The sequence below is a fragment of the Hippoglossus hippoglossus genome, chromosome 5 (genome assembly GCF_009819705.1).
Source record: "Hippoglossus hippoglossus isolate fHipHip1 chromosome 5, fHipHip1.pri, whole genome shotgun sequence".
Classification (NCBI taxonomy): domain Eukaryota; kingdom Metazoa; phylum Chordata; class Actinopteri; order Pleuronectiformes; family Pleuronectidae; genus Hippoglossus; species Hippoglossus hippoglossus.
The window spans coordinates 20741244-20761457 of NC_047155.1; the positions used below are offsets into that span (position 1 = coordinate 20741244).

At 40.2% G+C, this 20214-nt stretch overlaps 2 protein-coding genes across 6 annotated transcripts; one reads left to right on the forward strand and one right to left on the reverse strand.

The window, feature by feature from the left end:
* Positions 1-1280: 1280 nt before the first annotated feature.
* Positions 1281-8975, reverse strand: zmat1 (zinc finger matrin-type 1). 4 transcript variants are annotated; one of them, XM_034586545.1, is made up of 7 exons: positions 8805-8975; positions 6562-6668; positions 6373-6456; positions 5831-5972; positions 5384-5677; positions 4502-4592; positions 1281-3421 (listed from the first exon to the last, which is right to left on the reverse strand). In XM_034586545.1, the coding sequence occupies exons 1-7, from the start codon at positions 8941-8943 to the stop codon at positions 2437-2439; spliced, it is 1842 nt and encodes a 613-aa protein (XP_034442436.1). In that variant the 5' UTR covers positions 8944-8975; the 3' UTR covers positions 1281-2436. The 4 variants fall into 4 exon arrangements, with proteins under 4 accessions (XP_034442436.1, XP_034442438.1, XP_034442439.1 ...); XM_034586547.1 differs by lacking the exon at positions 8805-8975 and adding an exon at positions 8539-8737 and having other exon boundaries at positions 5806-5972; XM_034586548.1 differs by lacking the exon at positions 8805-8975 and adding an exon at positions 8163-8362 and having other exon boundaries at positions 5806-5972.
* Positions 8352-19751, forward strand: idh3b (isocitrate dehydrogenase (NAD(+)) 3 non-catalytic subunit beta). Of its 2 annotated transcripts, none has more exons than XM_034586549.1 (12): positions 8352-8474; positions 10801-10927; positions 12357-12530; positions 13088-13208; positions 13389-13449; positions 13531-13663; positions 14242-14375; positions 14516-14618; positions 14858-15004; positions 15805-15899; positions 16087-16147; positions 17608-19159. In XM_034586549.1, exons 2-12 carry the CDS (start codon positions 10886-10888, stop codon positions 17695-17697), a joined length of 1161 nt encoding a protein of 386 aa, XP_034442440.1. In that variant the 5' UTR covers positions 8352-8474; positions 10801-10885; the 3' UTR covers positions 17698-19159. The 2 variants fall into 2 exon arrangements, with proteins under 2 accessions (XP_034442440.1, XP_034442441.1); XM_034586550.1 differs by lacking the exon at positions 17608-19159 and adding an exon at positions 19186-19751 and having other exon boundaries at positions 8366-8474.
* Positions 19752-20214: the final 463 nt, after the last annotated feature.

Genomic DNA, 20214 nt, shown 5'->3' on the forward strand with positions numbered 1-20214 from the left:
TAACTAATGAGTCAGTAAGGGTCTCAGCTACCAATTATTTACAGCACTGATTGATTTGTGTATCAATTGTTTAATGGCTCAGTCTTTAAAATGTCAAAAAAAGTGTAAGATTTCCCTTTGCAATCCTCAAAAGCCTCAGGGATTTTCTTTAAATAGACTTTACTTTGCCAAATATCCGCCAAAGGTGCTTCACTTGTGACAGAAAAACTGAAAATCTATACGTTTCAAACATTGGAAACAATGAAGGGCACAGGATTTTTGCTCGTCTATTCATGTAACAACCCCAAATTACAAGACAGACTCAGAGAGATTCTGTGTTCATGAGCGGTTTTGACTCCAGTACATTATGAAGACCCAAGGAACCGCAGGATGTTTCATTGTAATTTATATCTGACTTAAAAAACACACTTAAAATGCTTTTGCCCATTTTAGACTGGTATTTCATACACAGAACTCAGACTGATAAAGCTAAACGTGTGTGTGTGTGTGTTTGTGTTTGTGTGTATGTGTTTAAGGTTAGGGCGTATAACGGTCTGGTGGGGGTCTTAAAATGAGAGGATGTGGGCACCATATCGCTCTACGGGGGTCGAGGCCCCGAGCGGCACAGGGAACAAGACCACAGGATTCTTTGAAAACAGGAGATCTCAGGGGGCCTCAGACGGAGCTGCTCTTTACATATCGCTCTGCTACAAAGCCTTTGTAGCTCTCTGTGCGCCGACACTTCAATTCAAAGGCAAATCTTGTTCTCATTTTTATTCTCTCCTGCTGTCATCAGCCAATTCTGTAAAAGTTTAGTTCAGGTCCATGTCATTGCAAAAGTCACACATCTAGGAGTGTGTGTTGTTCTCATCAACAGTGATTCAAACCTCAAGTCTTTGCCACAGCAGCGTTTCATCATCTTCATCAACTTTCGTCATTTACATTTGCTTTCAACACGTGTATTGAGCTGTGATCAAACTTTAATTCAAGTCTTTTCAACAATTATTTCGCTTTTATATATACTTTAAAGCAGATTTTTCACTTGGAATCCTGTGAAACACTAATCAGTTTTTCCAACAAGTAAATACTGCGCACCAATCTGCTCCAAGGCTCCTGACCCAATAAAAATAGTCCTTATCCAGAGCCTTCAACTGACCTCTGGAATCTCATGGCCTGTTAAGAGCATGTACCGCCAGCTTCTTATGCCACCTGCGTTTAGAGTAGTTTGACCACCAGCTCAGTGTGAAGTCTTGTCAAAGTCCATAATGCCTTCAAACTTGTTCCTTGAAAAGTCTTTAGCAAAATAAAACCAACCATCTAGTTCATACAGCTGACTACAGTAGAAAGCTATATATCACGTATTGGAAAGGATTTTGCAATGTTGTCCACAAACGACCCTGTTAATAGTTTGAAGAAATATAGACTCAAAAACAGAGTCATGCGGGCCGAATTGTTTTATGGGGAATAAGTACGTAGATCAGACAGATGCTCGGCCAGTCCGGGTATTTATATTTTAGACACGTCGGAAACTTTCTTCCGAAGGAATCAAGAAGTGAAACATTTTAAATTTGGATTAACGTAAATAATTGTGTCTCTTTTCAGGCACCTTTAACTATTGTAAACTGTTTCTGTTCAGTTCATCACAGATTGCACCTGAACACGAATTCTGAAGTTTGTAAAGAGCTGTCCTCATTTGAACTATTGCACCTGTCTGACCCCAAACACTTTATGTGCTATTCACATGTGCAATGGGGGTGTCACACATGCACACAGAATGCACTGTAGACTGGGGCGATGCCTCCACACACTCCTGTTTGTTTAAAACAGTGTTGTGGTGTTGCAGTGAATGTACAAAGTGCTCAAGACTTGTTGTATCATATCATTAACATTATATTCAGTTAGCCTTGTTTGTGTCTTTCTGAAGTGCAAGCAGACATTACTACACAAGAAATGAAATGACTTGAACTTCCAACATCTGTGGGCTTCTATTTGCTTTACTGCTGCGTTAAAGCTCAACAGCGCCAACCACAGGCTGCTAGAGGGAACACAATCAAACACAGCCTTGCGAGGAGCAGATACACAAACAGAGTATAAAATAATGAAGTGTTAATCATTAGGTCAAGATGACTGATTGATGATTCTAAAAAAATAGGCAAGAAAATAAGAGTTCATAAATATGACAGCCATTATCTGAGGTTGACTGTACACATTAATTTACTGAAATATATTAATAAGTGCCATAGTGAAAAAATAAAGTTATCACAGCTGAGCTATGTGTAATGTAAAACCTGCAAACACAATGAAAGAACAATTAATTTGTGTGTATGAGTTAACACAGCTATGGAGAACAACACGTTCCCTGCAGATGGTGACATTTGCTTTGTTAACTCCTGTCAACATGAGTTTAATAAATGTATTAATACATTTTCAAAATCCTGCTCATACTTCAGAGGAGTTCTAACAGCCCAGGATGGAGTCGTCCCACAGCTTCTCCTCTTCCGTCCTAGTGTCTTCTCTCTCTTTCGTTTTCTTCTTCTCTTTCCTGTATTTGGGTTTGGCGGATTCATCCTGCTCCCCCTCCTCCTCTTCAACATTAATTTCAGCCTGAATATGCACTTCAGTGTATTTTGTATTGTCCATCTCTTCTGGCTTTACATTGTCCATCGCCCCATCTCCTCCCTCCCCCTCACAGTTCTCATCCGGTTTTTTTTTGTCTTTTCGTCTCCTCTTGCCGTGTTTCTTTAGCTTTTTTCTCCTCCTCTCTTGCTCCCACTCTCCAGATTCCTCCCGCTTTCTCATCATTTTCTCATTGTCTCGTTCCTTCCTCTGCAATTTTCCCTGCCTCTCCTCTTTGTCGAATTCCTCATCTCTGGCTCTCCGCCCTCTCTCCTTCTTGGATCTTCTAATCTTCCTTTTTTCTCTCCGCTTGTATTCGCTGTCATCACTGTCACTCATGCTGCTGCTATCAGAAGAGGAGGAAGAGGAAGAGGAAGATGATGAGGTAGTGTATGAGGAGGAGCTGGACTGCTTTCTTCGCCTCCTTCTTTTCATGAGCCGACTGGTTAACTGTGGAGAGCCTGGGAGGACTGGAGGAGGGCAGTTGTAGTCCCAGTTGTGAGGAGGCCAGCGAGGGCCCTGATATGGAGGATGCCGCCCTTCAGCTGGGTAGTAACTACTAGGGCGGGAATGATGAGGGTCAGAGGTGGGAGTAAGGCTAGGCATAGGTTTGTTTAGTTCTATGATATGTCTCTTATCAAACACTACCTTTACTCCCTCTTCTTCTTCCTCATCCTCCATTTGTGTGTCACCCTGAGGTTGGACTCGATCATTCTTGGGAGTAATTCCACGAGCTTTCTGAGCCTGAATGTAATCCGTCAGCTCATCTGCAAACGTGCCGTAGACTTTCTGTTGGGATTTGCACAGGTCAGTGACCTTCTTCTCCCTGTTGAAGAGCATGTGAACAGTAATTAAGATGCTGGTCAGTCTGGTGATTGATGTTGATATCACACTAAAGTGATTGTTAACCATAGACACCAGAAAAACAAACCTACAGAAATGTAACTTTATGAACTTATCAACTTCTTCAGGTTAAATTAACATGTCAAACAATTCCTTACTTACACAACCAGCAGACTGTGCAATAAGGCCATCCTGTGAGGTTGTATGTAGGATAAAAGCAGAGAAAGTCTGCATACGGAATACTGGAGGAATTCTGGAGACCTTCTTCATCAGGCTGGTGGTAATTATCACATAGAGTTTGCTATATTCAGGGTTAAGATGATGTTATGTCCTTTCTCAGGCTGCTTTTCTCAACCCAATTGTGAGTAGCTGCTTTCAAACATGCACTGAACTCTGGATTATCTCCAGGTCAAAATGTCCAGGTGAGAGGCTGCAGACAATTTCCTGAGTTTCTCCTGCTGGCCCTCGGGTATAAACTCTGGATAATGCCCAGAGGGAGCCAATGTGAAAAAAGAAAAAGTATAGAAATATCTCAGGATGAAAAAGAGGTGCGAAATAAGTAGAGGACACCGCTTTTGATGATAATGCTGATGTTCAGTTAACAATGCAATGTGATCTCGGCAGTGGAATTTATGTTATGTCCTGCCTCCTGCGTCACGCCTCAATTGAACGCGTCTGACCGTAGAATCTCCTGCTACTTTCTTCATATGTGAAAAGGCAAACGGACAAAGTCTGGACCCAATTGTTGGGACATTTTCCTGTTGATGTATGAAAACAGCTTATGTAAAACAGCCAGGGGACTCAGCCACAAAGCTGGTTAAAAACCAACACATACAGTGGGGCTGAAAAGTCTGAGACCACTGCCCCAATACAAAGTGGTCTTAGACTTTTGGAGCCTACTATAAGCTAGCGCAGAAGTCTAGCCTAATAAAACTAGGCTTTAATGTCAACAAAGTTCTACAAAGGCAAGTTGAAGTGTGGTGTAGGAGAGGCGAAATTTATTATAAAATGAAGACACAGTGATAATGACCATGGTCTTTTGTCTGAACATTCATGCCCTTACCTAAACTGGTGCTTGTTTCCATGAACGTGTGCCTGATACATCTCCAAAGAGTTAAACTGCAGACTACACGTCTGACACATCAGGGAGTTGGCTGCGGACAGAGAGCCAACATTGTGTTATTATCTAAGAGAGACACAATATGACTAAGTTAATCATGTCAACACCAGTTTATTGTTATGGAGCTAACACCTAACAGTCTCCTCCGATGGAATCAAATCTTCATGGCAGACTGGGACATTGTAAATATCAGTGTTATTTTTAGAAAGCTTGGAAAAGACATGGGGTTTCTCTTCACTGTCTGTGCAGCTCTCCCCTATTAATGAGGTTATGTTTTCACCCCTGTCTGTTGGTTCGTTTGTAAGCAAGATTACACAAAAAAATGTAATGGATTACCATAAAATGTGGTGAAAGGATGTTTGGTGATTTTGGTACGGATCTGGATCAGGGGGCAGATACAGGAATATTTTTTCCACTTTCTTCAACATTGTGAGACAGGGCTTTTATTTTTACATTTACGCCAATTTCCCAGGGAATAATTAATGGATCTTAATTAAAAAATCTGCCATGTTTAGTGAACTGATATCTATGAGTGTGTGAAATGTGGTGCACCTTGATTGAATTTCAGGGGACTGTTGGGCCTCGGCGGAGATATGTGATCAACTAAGTGCCATTATAATTGTTACTTTTTCCTTTTATCTTCATTTATATGCTTGTTTGGGCTGCTGTGCTGTTGCCAGCTTCTACTTATGTTATTTATTGTGTACAAGGACACTTTGTGCATATAGTGTGTCTAAAAATATTAAATGCATTCTTTTAATTCAATATTGCCTCTTAAAATACATGTAAAATCACGTGTGGCTAAACTTAATTGTCCTGCTTTACCTTGTTGGACATCGTCTCCCAGCTGTTTGATCATCTCCTGTTTGGCCTGATTTCTCTGGTGTTTGCGTCCATTGTAGTGTTGCAGAGCCATTTGAGGGTTGTTGAAGGAAGCTGCACACAGAGGGCAGTACCTGTTCGGGTCCTTCAGATCAACCTCTGAGCTGGGGGTAGCTGTGGTGGCTGCTGGGGCCTCATGATGCTCCACACCCCCCTCTGGGGGTGACTTCTGATCAGCATTTTCAGCATCGTGAGTCAGCCTTGGTAAAGTACACACGTCTGTGTACTTGTGCAAGACTAGAATGAGAAATTATCCATTTAAATCAATGTGTGTTTTGTTTTGAAATTAGGCAAAACTTCAGTTGAATCACACCAGAAACAATATTTACAGTTTATCTGTCAATATTAAAATTCAAATAGTCTACAATCAGTTTCCATCACACAACCTACAATTTCCTGGGGGCTGGAGACCTTGTTTTCGGAGATTTTTTGCATGGATTTTGCCTTCATAGTGAGACTTGGCCACCAAGTGGGAACTAAACACCATGTTACACAGCTCACAGAAACGGTCCTTATCAGAAGGCATGGTCCGCTGCAAAAGAGCAGGCACAAGAACAGGCTGAATATGCTTCCTGGCACAAAATGTTTAAAGTAGTAAACAAGCTATCAAGACATCTCAGATCAGTTTCACCAATTTATACGGTTTGCATACAAGACATTCTGTGTGTTTTGATTTTGTTATGTTGTATCCTTATGATAAAATTATTTACTAAACATGTCCACTCAGTATACTGCAATCACACGAAAACAGAATTAAAGAGGGAAAACTGAAATATCCACTGACACAAGTATTCAGAGCCTTTAGTCAGTCTTCTTCAGTTTTGCATGACAAACCTGGATTTTAACAAGGTTTGATTTTCTGTCATTCTTCTCGACAGGCTCTGCATTCCTTCCTATATATAAAATGTGTAAGAATGAAAGTGAGCACTGACCTGGGGAACTGTCGACTCTTTGTGTAACTTCTCAGCTCTCTTGGTCTGCAGGTACACCTTGAGTTTCTGAGCATGTTTCTTTCCCTGCAGTTGGGGGATACAGGAGATGATATTCATATTAATGGTCTGAGCTCCTGAGGTGAAAATGAAGTGAAAATGGACAAAAGGTGAATGGGAAGCTGCACACACCTCGTAGTGGGACAGTCGCTGAGATTCAAATAGCAGCACAGCCTCACACACATGGCAGTAGTCATCATTGAGGAGGCCCTTTAGTAGCTCCTCTTCATCCTTGTCTCCTGGAGGGGAGAGCAAACTGTCACTGTTACGAATAAACCCCAGAGAACAAAGTGGGAAATTATTTATGAAAAAAGAAAATGGCCTATTAATTCATTTAAACTTCAATTTCACAGACGACTTCTAGATAATGCAAACCTGTATTTAGAAAATAGTTGTAGATTAAAAACAATGACTTTTGCTCCATATTAGATGATTTGGATTAATCACTGATTCATTTTTATTTCGGATTAAAAAACTGAAATGCTAATTTGTACATTTTTTGTTGTAAGAGTGATTTAAGATTGCATCCAACATTCATGATTAAGAAAGACAACACAAAACAATGGCGAGAAAAACCAACATTTCCTGCAAAACATGCTTTAATAACAACTTCCTGTTCAATGGAAAATGCTGTTACCTATCTTATATTTTTAAAGTGTACAGAATTTCACATTGATTCAAGATACATCCTCAGGACGCATTTAAAGAAAGACGTTATCCATCGTAAAGAGCATATGTTATATTTACGATAAGAGTTCTTCGGAACAGCTGTGAACTACAAGCTCCTTTCATCATTACATTATACCAAACACCCAATCTGCTGTAAAAATTACAAATTTAAATATTCTTGTTTAACATTAACCTCTCAAACACTTGCAGCATATATAATGAATGCCTCATTCTGCGTGTTCAATACCAGATGCATGTTTATTGTTCACTGTACTGAACCTTTGAGTGCATGAAGAGGTCAAGCACTTTGGCCGGGCTGCATCAATACAGTGGATCACGCTCTGCATACTTTCACACAATTATTCAGCACTCACAAGTTTCTGACTTCCTGCAACAACACTGTGTGAGAACGACTCATGACAGCTCAATTGTTTGTGAAGAAGCAATCTGTGAAATGTGAGATTCATTTTGAGAGCTAAGAAAATAAATCAATAAAAAAGAGCCTGGCGTATAACTTCACACTTCATCATAATTTCCACATGACATGGTTTGGTGCATGATTTGATATGGTATGCTGTAATCATAGGATATAACTGATCAATGCTGTTATGACTGGTGGTCATATTGATATATTATTTAAATGTTTGTCAGTGCTTCAACTGAAATTACTTTTCTTCTATTTATGCACTTTTTACAAAATTAGGATTTATGTTTAAGACGATCCGCTGCAAGTGAATAAATCATTAATAGCTGCTGTATTTATCAGTGCTGAAAATGACCATCGCAGCTCTGTCAGGTGTGAAACTGACACTGGAGTTAATTTCCAATTTTTTCGCCATTTCCTAAAATAAGGCATTTCTCTGTGTCTTAGTAAAAATTATATTCAAAGCTCCATAACATTGGGACGGCCAAAAGTATACCCGTGTGTACAGGCTGATGGATTCTGCCTGAAAGTCATGTCTGCTGATACATGTCAAATATAGTACTTACCAAATGAAAATCACAGTAGAAGTTAACAAGAGAACAGAGAGTGTAGCTGCTGTATCTCAAATCATGTTTCAAACCTTTAAATAGGAGCAAATGTTTCCAAGTCACACCCTCATCTTGAAAGTAATGTTATCCCACTGCTGGGTAAGGCCCCAGAGTGTGGCTGATTCTGATGAATGACAACTGATGAGGGTGTGAGAGCCTCCAAACTACCTGCCTACCAGAACCAAATCTGTTTAAACAGAACTAGTCATAGCACTTAACTAGTACTAAGCTATCATGTATTGGCAGAGGGGTGATAAGTCAATGTCACCCACTGACAAGTATGTATTCGATGGCCTCCGCTCTGAAAACCTGTTACATCCCCAACCAGAGAGGCTGAACTACCAGTAAGAGGCAGTAGTTTAAATGGTCAGAAAGGCTTTCTGTGTTGGGGGACCGACAGCCACTTGCAGAGCCCTGTGAAGACGAGCAGCCCCTGACTCTGTGTGGAGGCACGATCGGGCTGCACTGAGGACCAACAGGGTCCCGGTTCTACACAATGAGAAACTCCAAGCGTTTCAGTTAGCGTCTAACAGCTAGCACTAGCGGGTTTAGCTAAGGAGCTAGCTCACTCGGGCTGCGGAGCTGGCTAGCCGGTTAGCTAAAGGCGCTAACGTTGGCTCGGCGGTTACAACGCCACACGGTTGAATTGAATTTTCACATTCAACAAAACTCACCTTGAACCTGGGAACTATCTAGTTTAGTGTTTATTACTTTGTCAGCATCTATCACAGAAGCCGCGTTAGGGAAACTAGTTGTGTTATTTAGAGCGTCTGATTTCGCTAGCTGCGGAGAACAGACACTTCTGTCGTCCATCTTTTTTCTCTGGTAGTTCAGAGCGTGCGCAGTGACGTCACTTCTTCTTCGATGGTTTTTATTTTTACATCCAGGATGTTGCTGCACGGCCTCCGCCACTTTTTATTCTCCCTCATCTTGAGAAGGAATGTTGTTGTCTCGTTTGCTTTGAAGACATCATATCAAGCTGTGCCCTGGTGTATTTCAAATATTTGTAATATTCTTTCAGCAAAAGTTAAATCTTTTCAAATTGTGAAGAAAACGTTAAAAGCATGATATAGTTTGAAGAGTGCTTAAAAAAACAAACCCATCAATGAATAGATGAACCGTTCAATTTCTGTTGAACGGTGGTCTCCCCCTGTTAAAAACCAAACCATTTCTAATATGCTTAAAGGTTTCATCTGTGAGATTTTATTTTTCTTGATCATAGGACAAGATGGTGAAAATGTGTTTGAAGGTCTTTGTTAAGGTATCTGTGCCTCATTCCTGGGCGAGCAACTAACTAACAAGGTGTCACTTGGAGGTGGGGACACTCAAACATAAATCATCAGAAGTAGTGCACCAGATGATTTGAAAAATGCTTGATATTATATTTTGTGCCTAAGTTACTGAGCTAAAACACAGAAACTCTGAACTTTCAGCCTCCATAGACGTGGCCTTGGTTGACAAATATGTTTGACTTAGAGTAATTAGATATATTTCTCAGAGCAAACCGCAGCATTGCTCCTATTTCCTCTTTTCTTTTTTGCTCCTGTTTGGACCCACAGTGACCCATCGCACACCCTTTCTGTGACCCCGCTGACCCCTCAGTCAGGGCCAACTCAGGGGCATCTGGTAGAGGAGGAATGTTTACAGAGTTTTAGATGCAGAACCGGTTCTGACTCAGGAAGTGACGCAAGGCTGTGGACTCAGTTGATCTGCCAGCTCAGGCACTGGATTGGTTCAAAGCTAGATGACTCCAAGATGTGTCACCCACAATGAGATGTGATCCTCTCAGAACCTATTTAAAGCAAGATGCTATGTATTGTTTCACATTATATGCTTTATTTACCCAAAGTATTTTTTGGAACAGCCGTAAACTACAAGCTCCTTCCTTTTATTTATTTATTTCAAACACCCAAATTGCTGCGATCTGAAATATACACATTCAACACTTATCTCTTAAACACTTGTAAGAAAGTGACACCTGATGCATGTTTATTGTTCACTGTACTAAACCTTTGAGTGCATGAAGCAATCAACCACTTTGACCTGGCTGCATTAATACAGTGGATCATGCTCTGCTCATTTTCACTTTTCACACAAATATTTAGCACTCACATATTTCTAACACCCTGAAAAGTAGTGTGTGAAAACACCACTCATAGCAATTCAACACAGTTTAAGCAAAGATTTGTTTGTGATTCTGACTGTTTTTGTGAAATGTATGAGTTTCATTCAGATAAATAAATAATAATTTGTGATCGTTTTTTCGTTAGTTTTTCCCCTCTGAAATGTAAAAATACTGTCACAATGAATGAGTTTGCCAACATTTTTAGTTATTCTATTGCCAAGTATTTTCCTCCATCACTAGAATGATGAAAAGCAATGATATTGTGTTTTAAGCTTATCCTCTTCCTCATACAAACATCAAACAGCCCGAGGAAGATTATTGTCCTCTTTTTGCACCATGTAGCTTCAAATCTTTTCTTTGATTAAAACAAATAAATTGGATTATTTCATGCAAGTAGAAAAAGTTCACTTTCTGTGACATCATTCCCTAAAATGTAGATTCATGTTTTCTGGGGTTAAACCTCTTTATATACAGTCTATGGGTTAAACACGCTCCTTGTTTCAAACTGGTAATGTGATAAGTTTGTCCATATCTCCTCCGTTCAGCTAGGGGCAGTGTTGTCGCCTAGTCAGCGCTGCTGAACGACCGCAGCGCCGCAGAAGAAGCAGTTCCGCTGCTCAACGTGAAACCATGGCGGCCGCACTGAGGGGAAGCCTGTTAACATTGGTCAAGGTGAGTCTTCACATTCATAGGATGTTTTCACGCTTATTTTGTTAACGCAAAGGTGGCGAATGAACCGCTGTACTTGAAGTTGTATTGAGGTAAAGTCGGGCGCCATGTTTTTAAACACTGTCATGGGAAGAGAGTTAGCTTATGTCTCATTGCTAATCATGAGCCTCCTTCATTGACATGAGCCTCCTTCATTGACACATCTTCTTCTCTCGTCTCCGGATTCAAAATGACAGAGTGCTCTGTGGCTGCCTTTACTTTTATCAGCTGCTTTAGGAGGAACCAAGGCCTGGCTGGCTTTGGTTTGTAATTATCAGAGTCAAACTCCTCAGTGGAAGCTGTGTCTTCATGGTAGCTAAAGAGGCTAACTGACAACAGCACACTTCTTATAGCAGGGGCTCACCACAGCTAAACCAGTGAACCGTCAGACCTGATGAGAAGCTGCCTCTGCAGATAATGTGCATCTGATTTGATAATTAATAAGTTTACAACTGTCTGTGAAACTAACATACATTAACTTGTTCACCTTAAAACTTAAGGTGATTATGGCCTGTGGAATTGTTAATTTGATTTGGATTCAGGATCCACACAGATCTCTCTGCCTCAGTATTATCTGTCATTGTTGACAAGAAGTGAACAATACAAATAAATTCCACCATCAAATTATCACATTATATCTAATTTGAAATCATATTCTGGCCAATCAATAAATAAAATCAATTATCCAAATTTGGTCCAGCTTTTGTTTAGGCTATCCCAGTCAATTAAATAATTTATATTGATGTAAAGTAATATTTAAATGCAGTCTTGCTTTAAAAACATCTCATATAATATTGGTCATTCATTTATAACAGTGCAGGTATTTATAGAAGTAAAAACAGAGGAAAGAAATTCCTGCCACACACTTTGGTTGCATTGTTAAGTTATTTTCATTATCATTTAATCTGCCGGCACTGAATTAATCAATTAGTTTTGTCTATGAAATAATATGAAACAGCTCAGTCATGTTTACATCTGGCTTTTGTTTACCTTTGTGCTGTGGCAAAAGTCATCATAATTTCAGGGTTTCCATCTGTCCCTCAAAATGTTCTGAAAATACACGTAATGACTTTTATCAAAATACTTTAAAAGTATTCACTGCATAAAGTATATTAGTCTGACAGATATGGTTATAAACTTTTACTTGCTGTTGGCAGAGGCCAACATTTTTGAGGAGGTTAGTTACCTCTTCCTCTACCTTTTCAATCCTTAAAAACTGAATAAAAGTAAGAAGAGTTAAACTCTGAAACTGCCCAGACCTCATAGCTTTGTTTCACAGGGGTCACAAGTAAGGTCGTGGCTGTAGTCATGTTGCAGATGTTGCTATGGTCTTACATATTCGTGTTACACGTCCTCCTATTTGTTGTGACTGTCTTTTTCCCCCGTCCTACAGAGCCTGAGTGGCCCCCAGTGGCAACAGCTGGCCTCTCGACCTCTGAGTTTATCAGCTGGTCTCTGTGGTCCAGAAGCCCCGCCTGCCCGTGCAGATGCTACCTTCAAGGTTACTATGGTACCGGGGGACGGAGTGGGACCCGAGCTGATGACTGCTGTCAAGGATGTCTTCAGGGTATATTTGAATTTGTCCTTCTTTTTTTGGGGTTATTAAATAATTTTATTTAAATTCTATATCAAGAAACGCACCAGAAAGTGTCAGTTAGTTATATGAAATCCTTAAATGCATATGCTTTTCCTTAATAGTGAATAATTACAGGTAAAGAAATTAGAAATACTATGTATCAGGTAGCTGCATGTTATACCATCTTCCACTCTTAATGTTGCAGGTTTTTAAATGTTTTTAAGAACCTTAAATGGTAGCAACCTTCCCAAACAAACAAGAGATTAAAAAATGTACATGTCGATGTGATCTGGTGGGGAATGTTTACAGCGTCTGTGCCGTATAACGGCAGCCAGCTGTGGACCTTTCTTGCATATCATACCCATTTGATCTCACTCCCCATGTGTCCTGTCTGCCTTGCCACTGAAACAGCATAGGCAACAATTTCTAAAAATTAAAACTAAATCCTGCATTTAAGCATGACATTGATTTAAAAATATATATTATATACATTATATAAAATTGTTAGTCTTAAAGTTGTTTTTCCCTTGTTTCTGCTCTGTCTCCAGGCAGGAGATGTCCCTGTAGAGTTCGAGGAGTTCCACCTGAGCGAGGTGCAGAACATGGCCAGTGAGGAGAAACTGGACCAAGTGTTGACTTCTATGAAGACCAACAAAGTGGCCATGAAAGGTACAGTAGCTTTGCTTGTTCCTTTTTTAGTCACCCTCTCATTATTCATCTTGGTTTCATACCCAGAGAAAATGTGAGGCAGTTAAAGTGATGCAGTAATGTTCCTGAAATAAAGCACAGTAGCATCATTTCAAAGAGAAGCAAATGAATCTTGTGATATGTGTGTGTGTGGTTATTCAGGAAAGATTCACACACCCATGGAGTTCAAAGGGGAACTGGCTTCATATGAGATGAGACTGAGGTAAAACAATGAAGTCGGTTGTATATTTGTATATTTTAGTTTTCTTTTCTTTTAAATGACCCCTGAGTGTCCATTCCACAGGCGTAAACTGGACCTGTTTGCTAACGTGGTTCATGTGAACAGCCTGCCGGGCTACAGCACTCGCCACAACAATCTGGACCTGGTCATCATCCGTGAACAGACCGAGGGGGAGTACAGCTCACTGGAGCATGAGGTAAAAAACACTCCTCCTCGTCCTCCTCCTGCTCCTCCTCCTCACTGCAGGCACAAAACCAATAGTTGTTTTAAGCCAGTATGAAAAGGAAACGTTATTTTTCTTTGAAGAGAGAGATTTCCAATGAAGACAGCGATTTAGTCAACATTAAATTAGGTAACAAAACAAAGATGATGAATCGTGACAGATGAACTGAAACGGTAAATTGAGTTTTGTGTGCTGCTTTTATTGAAGTTTTTATTTTGAACTACATCTCACACATATTGGCATTTGTTGCTACTCACATAATTTAGCTGTCCTGTAGACTCAGTTTATTATTAGCTGGATAGCAATGAGATTCTTAAAACAAAAGACTGTATAATATAACTCATTAAGTATGGGTGAAATACGGGAACTTGCGTGACACATTCATTAAAATTTAAAAGAGTATGTTTTGTCAGACACGATATAGGCCAACCAAAAAATGCATCTTCTGTTTTTAGGGTTAAATATTTTTTTCATTCTCTTCTCTTCTCTCCTCTCATCCTCCATTAAAAGTGTTTGTATTAATATGAATGGACTATTTTCTTGCCCTGCAGAGTGTGCCGGGTGTGATCGAATGCTTGAAGATCATCACCAGAAAGAAGTCACGCCGCATCGCCAAGTTCGCCTTTGATTACGCCACCAAGAAGGGGCGAAGCAAGGTCACTGCCGTTCACAAAGCCAACATCATGTAAGGGAAAAGAACCCGCCCCTCTTTTTGGGGTTTTTGAAATCATACTCTTTTGTTTTTTTATTATTTGTGTGTAATTTGGGTCCTGATTTGCATTACAGCCATGGCAATACTTGTTCTCCTCCCCTGTCTTATTACAGGAAATTAGCGGATGGCCTGTTTCTGCAGTGCTGTGCTGAGGTGGCAGAACTGTACCCCAAAATCAAATATGAGACCATAATCATTGATAACGCTTGCATGCAGGTACTTACAGACTCATACGGTTTACTCTCCTCACTTGATAAATAAAGACATAAAGATATGGTGTTATACACTTTTAATTATGATATGGCTAAATACAATATAATTATTTATATGTATTTGATTTTATAAAAAACACGAAATCCATAATTCTAATAATTTCTAATTGTTTGTTTACTGTGTGACTAAACTCAAGCTGATTTCATATTTAAATTTGTCCCTATCTGTGTTACATTGCGCAGTTGGTCCAGAACCCATACCAGTTTGATGTGTTGGTGATGCCAAACCTGTACGGTAACATTATCGATAACCTGGCGGCAGGGCTGGTTGGAGGAGCAGGAGTCGTTCCTGGGGAGAGCTACAGTGCAGAGTATGCTGTGTTTGAGACTGTGAGTTTTCACTTTTCTTTCACTGACTTCAGAGTTTAGGCTGCCCATCATTCTCCAGTTTTCCTCCTTTTTCACTATGTAGAGAGATTTGTTATTATCACTTGATTAGACAAAAAAATACAAAAGTACTGCAGAATCTTATCTACAATGGATGCAGACTTATGTCGCTAAGTCGCAGTTTTTCTTAGAGGAGGGCTTGTTACATGTTCAAAGCTTAATACACTCTGGCACGACTTCAGTGAAATCATGACAAAACTTACAGGAATTACCTCCCCTGCAAATCTGCTCACTGGTCATCAGTGCACATTTAAGAAAATACGTTTTTAGAAATTGCTTTGCGCATTGCAGTGTCGTGGAAGTCTGATTCCCATCTCCCCAGAGCTAAACGATTTTGGGGTTAGGGGTTCGCTGATTGGTTAGACTGTTATCACATGACCCCCTTTCTGAAGACAACAACCGTCATTAACCTCAGCTATCAGTGTAGAACACAAAATGGATAATCAATTATAAGCGTAGCTGACCCTGTTGCCTTTGCTAACAGCTGTTGTGCAGTTCAATTCTGCGAGCTAGGATTGCTCGCATTGCGTCATGTTAATCTCTTAATGTTTTACCCTTTCATATATCAATAAACTTTTTTTAACTATTTTATTTTGACGACTACCTGCTCCTTTTGATTGAGGTCCTCCTGTAGTAGGCGGGCCTGGGAGGGGATCTGGAGCCATGTTTTGTGTGTCTTTTACTCGTCTCGTTAAACAGTCATTATGTTGTTCTTTACGCCCTTTACCTTTTTTCTCTTACAGGGTGCACGCCACCCCTTTGCACAAGCTGTAGGAAGGAATATCGCCAACCCCACAGCCATGCTGCTCAGTTCTGCTAACATGCTCAGGCACCTCAAGTGAGTCAACTTGTTTGGCCTTGTAGTAACAAGTACACTATGTTTCACACCACACCCTTCTTTTCCCCTGTCCCAGTCTGCCACACATCTCCAGCTTTAGAAAACAGCTTTAGGTGGCTGTCTGTGTGGAGACATGCCCAGCAAACAGTTCTGCTCACCTATTAATCGTCACCGTATTGTGTTGCAGCCTGGAATATCACTCCCAAATGGTGTCAGATGCTGTCAAGAAGGTCATCAAACAGGGCAAGGTAAGCAAGTGTGACCATAATCATATCAGAGAGCACTAACACTTTAACAGAACAGTTCTCTGTTTGTTAATACCAGTTTAACAACATAACAACTAGTGATCCTGCAGAAAGAGGATATGTGAAGCCAACAGGACTTGTTTTCACCAATGCTGTCATCTTGTGTTTCTGAATTAACCTGTCGCTCATCGGTGTTGTGGGTCAGTAACTGCCATCTTACGTGTATCAACTGTCATTATGTTTCAGAAAATTAATCGTACACTAAATAATAATGACTTTCAGTGTGCAAAAGGCTCTGTCAGGCACATTGGCCAAACAGCACCGTTGACAGTAATTCATTGAAGCTGCTTTCAGACATGCGCTAAAAAATATAAATAAACAAATAATCTCAGGAAAGACACCGAGAATCGACAGCTTTTAACAATAAGGGCCGAAGCTGGTGCTCATGTGCTGTAAACAAAAACACATGCTTTCTGCGACATTTGAAGCAGAATTTATACGTCACATCCTGCCTCTTGCTGTTCTACCCCGAGACGGTACCCTGGCCTGAATGCTGCAGACATGCTCCTGTTGTTGTGATCGTGTCTGACCCGCACAATGTCCTGATACGTTTTCCACATGTTAAAGGATCACTCCGGAAAATATCCGGGCCCAAATTGCCTGACATTTTCTAAATTCATGTCTGACAATTGCTTAAGAGTGATACTAGCAGTTCTTGACCCACACATGACTACAACTAACAACCTGCACACTACACTTTAGTGTGTTAGAGAGCCTTTAATCATGCTTTTAAAGTTGTACACTCGTGTGTCTTAGCTCCTCTCTTGTGTTTCTCTTCCTGTCTCAATTGAACCTCGAATCCATTTGTTACCAGGGCATTTTTTTCTTTCGAGCTTCTTTTAGCACCTCATCCCTGTTGACACTAACACACACTGACACTAACATGAAGTGGGTCAATCCTCGTCCCTCTCCCTAAAGACGTGGTGAATTCACGTCTAGAAATTGCCTTTCAGCAGTGGCAGCTTTTGGACAGATTATTTTTTCACTGCTCCTCTTTAAGAGGTGGTTTGATCAGTGGGGATAGTGTTTTACTTGTGGCTGCTGTGGGAATGTGATAAATTATCTTTTTGTTTTAAGGAATGCATGTTAAATGAAAGCAGAATTTGCATGCATGTTGTGTTAAGTGCCACTCCTCTCCCTCTTTCCTCTCCTTTAACCCCCTCCTCTCCTTGTACCCTGTTGCCCTCTGTGTGTGTGTGTGTGTGTGTGTGTGTGTGTGTGTGTGTGTGTGTGTGTGTGTGTGTGTGTGTGTGTGTGTGTGTGTGTGTGTGTGTGTGTGTGTGTGTGTGTGTGTGTGTGTGTGTGTGTGTGTGTGTGTGTGTGTGTGTGTGTGTTTTGTGTGTGTGTGTGTGTGTGTGTGTGTTTTGTGTGTGTGTGTGTGTGTTTACGTGTGCACATCCCAGGTACGGACACGAGACCTTGGCGGGTATTCTACCGCTAGTGACATAGTGCGTGCTGTTGTGGAAAACCTGCGTCACCGACCGGTTTACTAAGATGCTTCGTCTCGTTCCCCGCTGACTTTTCCTTAAATCTGGACATTGTCTTAACATGAACTGGAATCATGTTAAGACTCACCTCCCCTCTCACTGCCCAATAACTGTCCTGTCAGACACCATCAGTTTGATCCGTATGTGTATGTTTATATTGGGTTTGCTGATAGATCCAGTGTAATCACATGACCTTTTGTTGTACTTTATTAAACTTGTGCAGCTCAGGCTTTGTACTGAAGGATTTTTGTCAAACAGCCTAATCCTCTGTTGGCCCTTTTCCATGAACACTCCTCTTTTCTCAGTTAGTGACCATCATGTTGCAACCTTTTTGCTTTTGAAATATTTTCTTGGCTGAGGCAGAGCTTATATCCACCTACCTATATGTGCTTTTGCAGCCTTATTGGCCAGATAGACTACCTCTCTGCTGTCTCACATTAAAAAGGAACTGTTGAAAAACACACTGTCTTTGTCAACAGTTTATACATTATATCGATGATCTAGTCCTTCCTCACAATTCACCGACAACTGACTTAACATTTTAACTTGTTTGATTTCCTCTTTACTCTGAATGGAACAATCTAAAGTTGGAATATTACTGTAATAAAATAGTTTGACACTGATATGTCTTGACCTACTAACACAATAACATTTTTGACCTACAGATTTAGCTAAATGCTTGTTTCTTGCTCTGACACTAATAAAACAGGAAGTATGTTAACATTTTAACATGAAAAAATAACAAGCAAACATTGAGAAAACTACAAATATTTAAACTCAACTTATACAGAGCTTTCAAGTAGTGCTCCATTTAATGAGAAGTGTTATAAAAATTCTACAGTTTCATAGCCACAGTAAATCTTATTAGGGGACACATTTGGTCAAAGCCTCCATGAAACTACACAGGCTGAATTATGATCTGGTATAGTCTCTGAAAACGAATATAAACCGGTTTTCTCCTAACACGGTGCTGCTCATTCCCACAGATGCTGTAAGACATTAAACCATTGCTCTCTCATCATGTCTGTCAATGCTTTTTGTATTAGTGAGCAGCAAATCATAAGTAATCCGTTGTTAACCACAAATACTAAAAAATAAAGATACATGTTAGTAATTATACTCTTGTGTAGTTAATTACGGAGATTGTTCAGCACCCCCAGTGTAAACAGTTTCATGTCTTTTTATGTTTATCCTTTTTATTTCCTCTTTGACCACAGATCTTTAACGTCAATTTCATGCTCGCACATTGAAGCTGGTCACAAGTATGATGTGGTATTAAATAAATGACATCATGTCTTTTGTTTTTATGTCAGCAACTGTGGTTTTAGATGCAATGTTTTACAGCTGCGTTGTTTTCTCGTCTCTGAACCAAAGAGTGATTCCTTTGAGTGCAGTTTTTAAAGGCTCTCTAACACGCTGCCCATGATACTGTATGTGGACATGTGTCGCTGCAGCTGTGCACATAGTAACACACTGTCCTTATGTTTGCAACAGGTGCGCACTGGAGACCTGGGGGGCTACGCGTCAAGCGACGAGTTCACCCGGGCTGTCATTGCTAACATGGCAGTCTAAGCATTGTGTTTGAATATCTGTCAGCTGCTGAGACGCACATACACCCTTTTTAATTTCCCTCCTGTTAAACAGATCTCTTGACTGATTGTACACACTCATTGTACAATATATTTCAGCGACAGCTCACACGCATTGTCATCTTAATAATACTAGATAGAGATATTATATCCACAAATACTGTTTTTCAGTTGAGCATTTCCTTTAAATATAATATCTAAAGCAGGAAAGTATTGTGGGTTTAAGATCCAAAGTCTTAGAATCAGCACACAACGTTTTTCCATTGTGTTAAACTGGTTTAACATCAAACAGTCACACTGTTCTCTGACAAGGGCCTGTTACTTATTCTTAAGGGTTTTATGTCTGGACATTAATCGCTGTTCATACACATTGTGTATTTATACTTTCAAATTATTTATTACTTTACAGTTTTAGCTTTATTGCTTCTTCATTTGATATGAGATATGAATAATAAAGAGAGAGATATGACATCTTGTGTAAAATCCTTGCATGAAAGTTACTAGAAGACAGATGCAGTATTTAGAGTTATTTAAATGTTTATCCGGGCTGCTGGTGGCTCAGTCAGCACGGATCCCCACCTCACAGTGTGAGGAGCTCACATCCGAGCCAAGACCCTCGATGAGACCAGTCCGGTGGACTGAAGGCTTGATGGAAAGTGTGAATATGAGTCTGTCCAGCTGTGTCATGTAGGACTGGTGCTTTTTGCACGATGGCACCACACATGTACCATGATAAAGCAAATAAACTATGAACTATAAAACTCCTTCAAAAAGATGCAGTCTCACACACTTTTCATCCACAAAAGTATACAGATCATATACTTCAGTAAGATTCACTTGAAACTCTGAACAGAAAATGTATCCATTATGCAGTGGTGGATGCCCACTGACACTGTTACACCATTAATTATTGCCAATATTGATAAATGGTTTA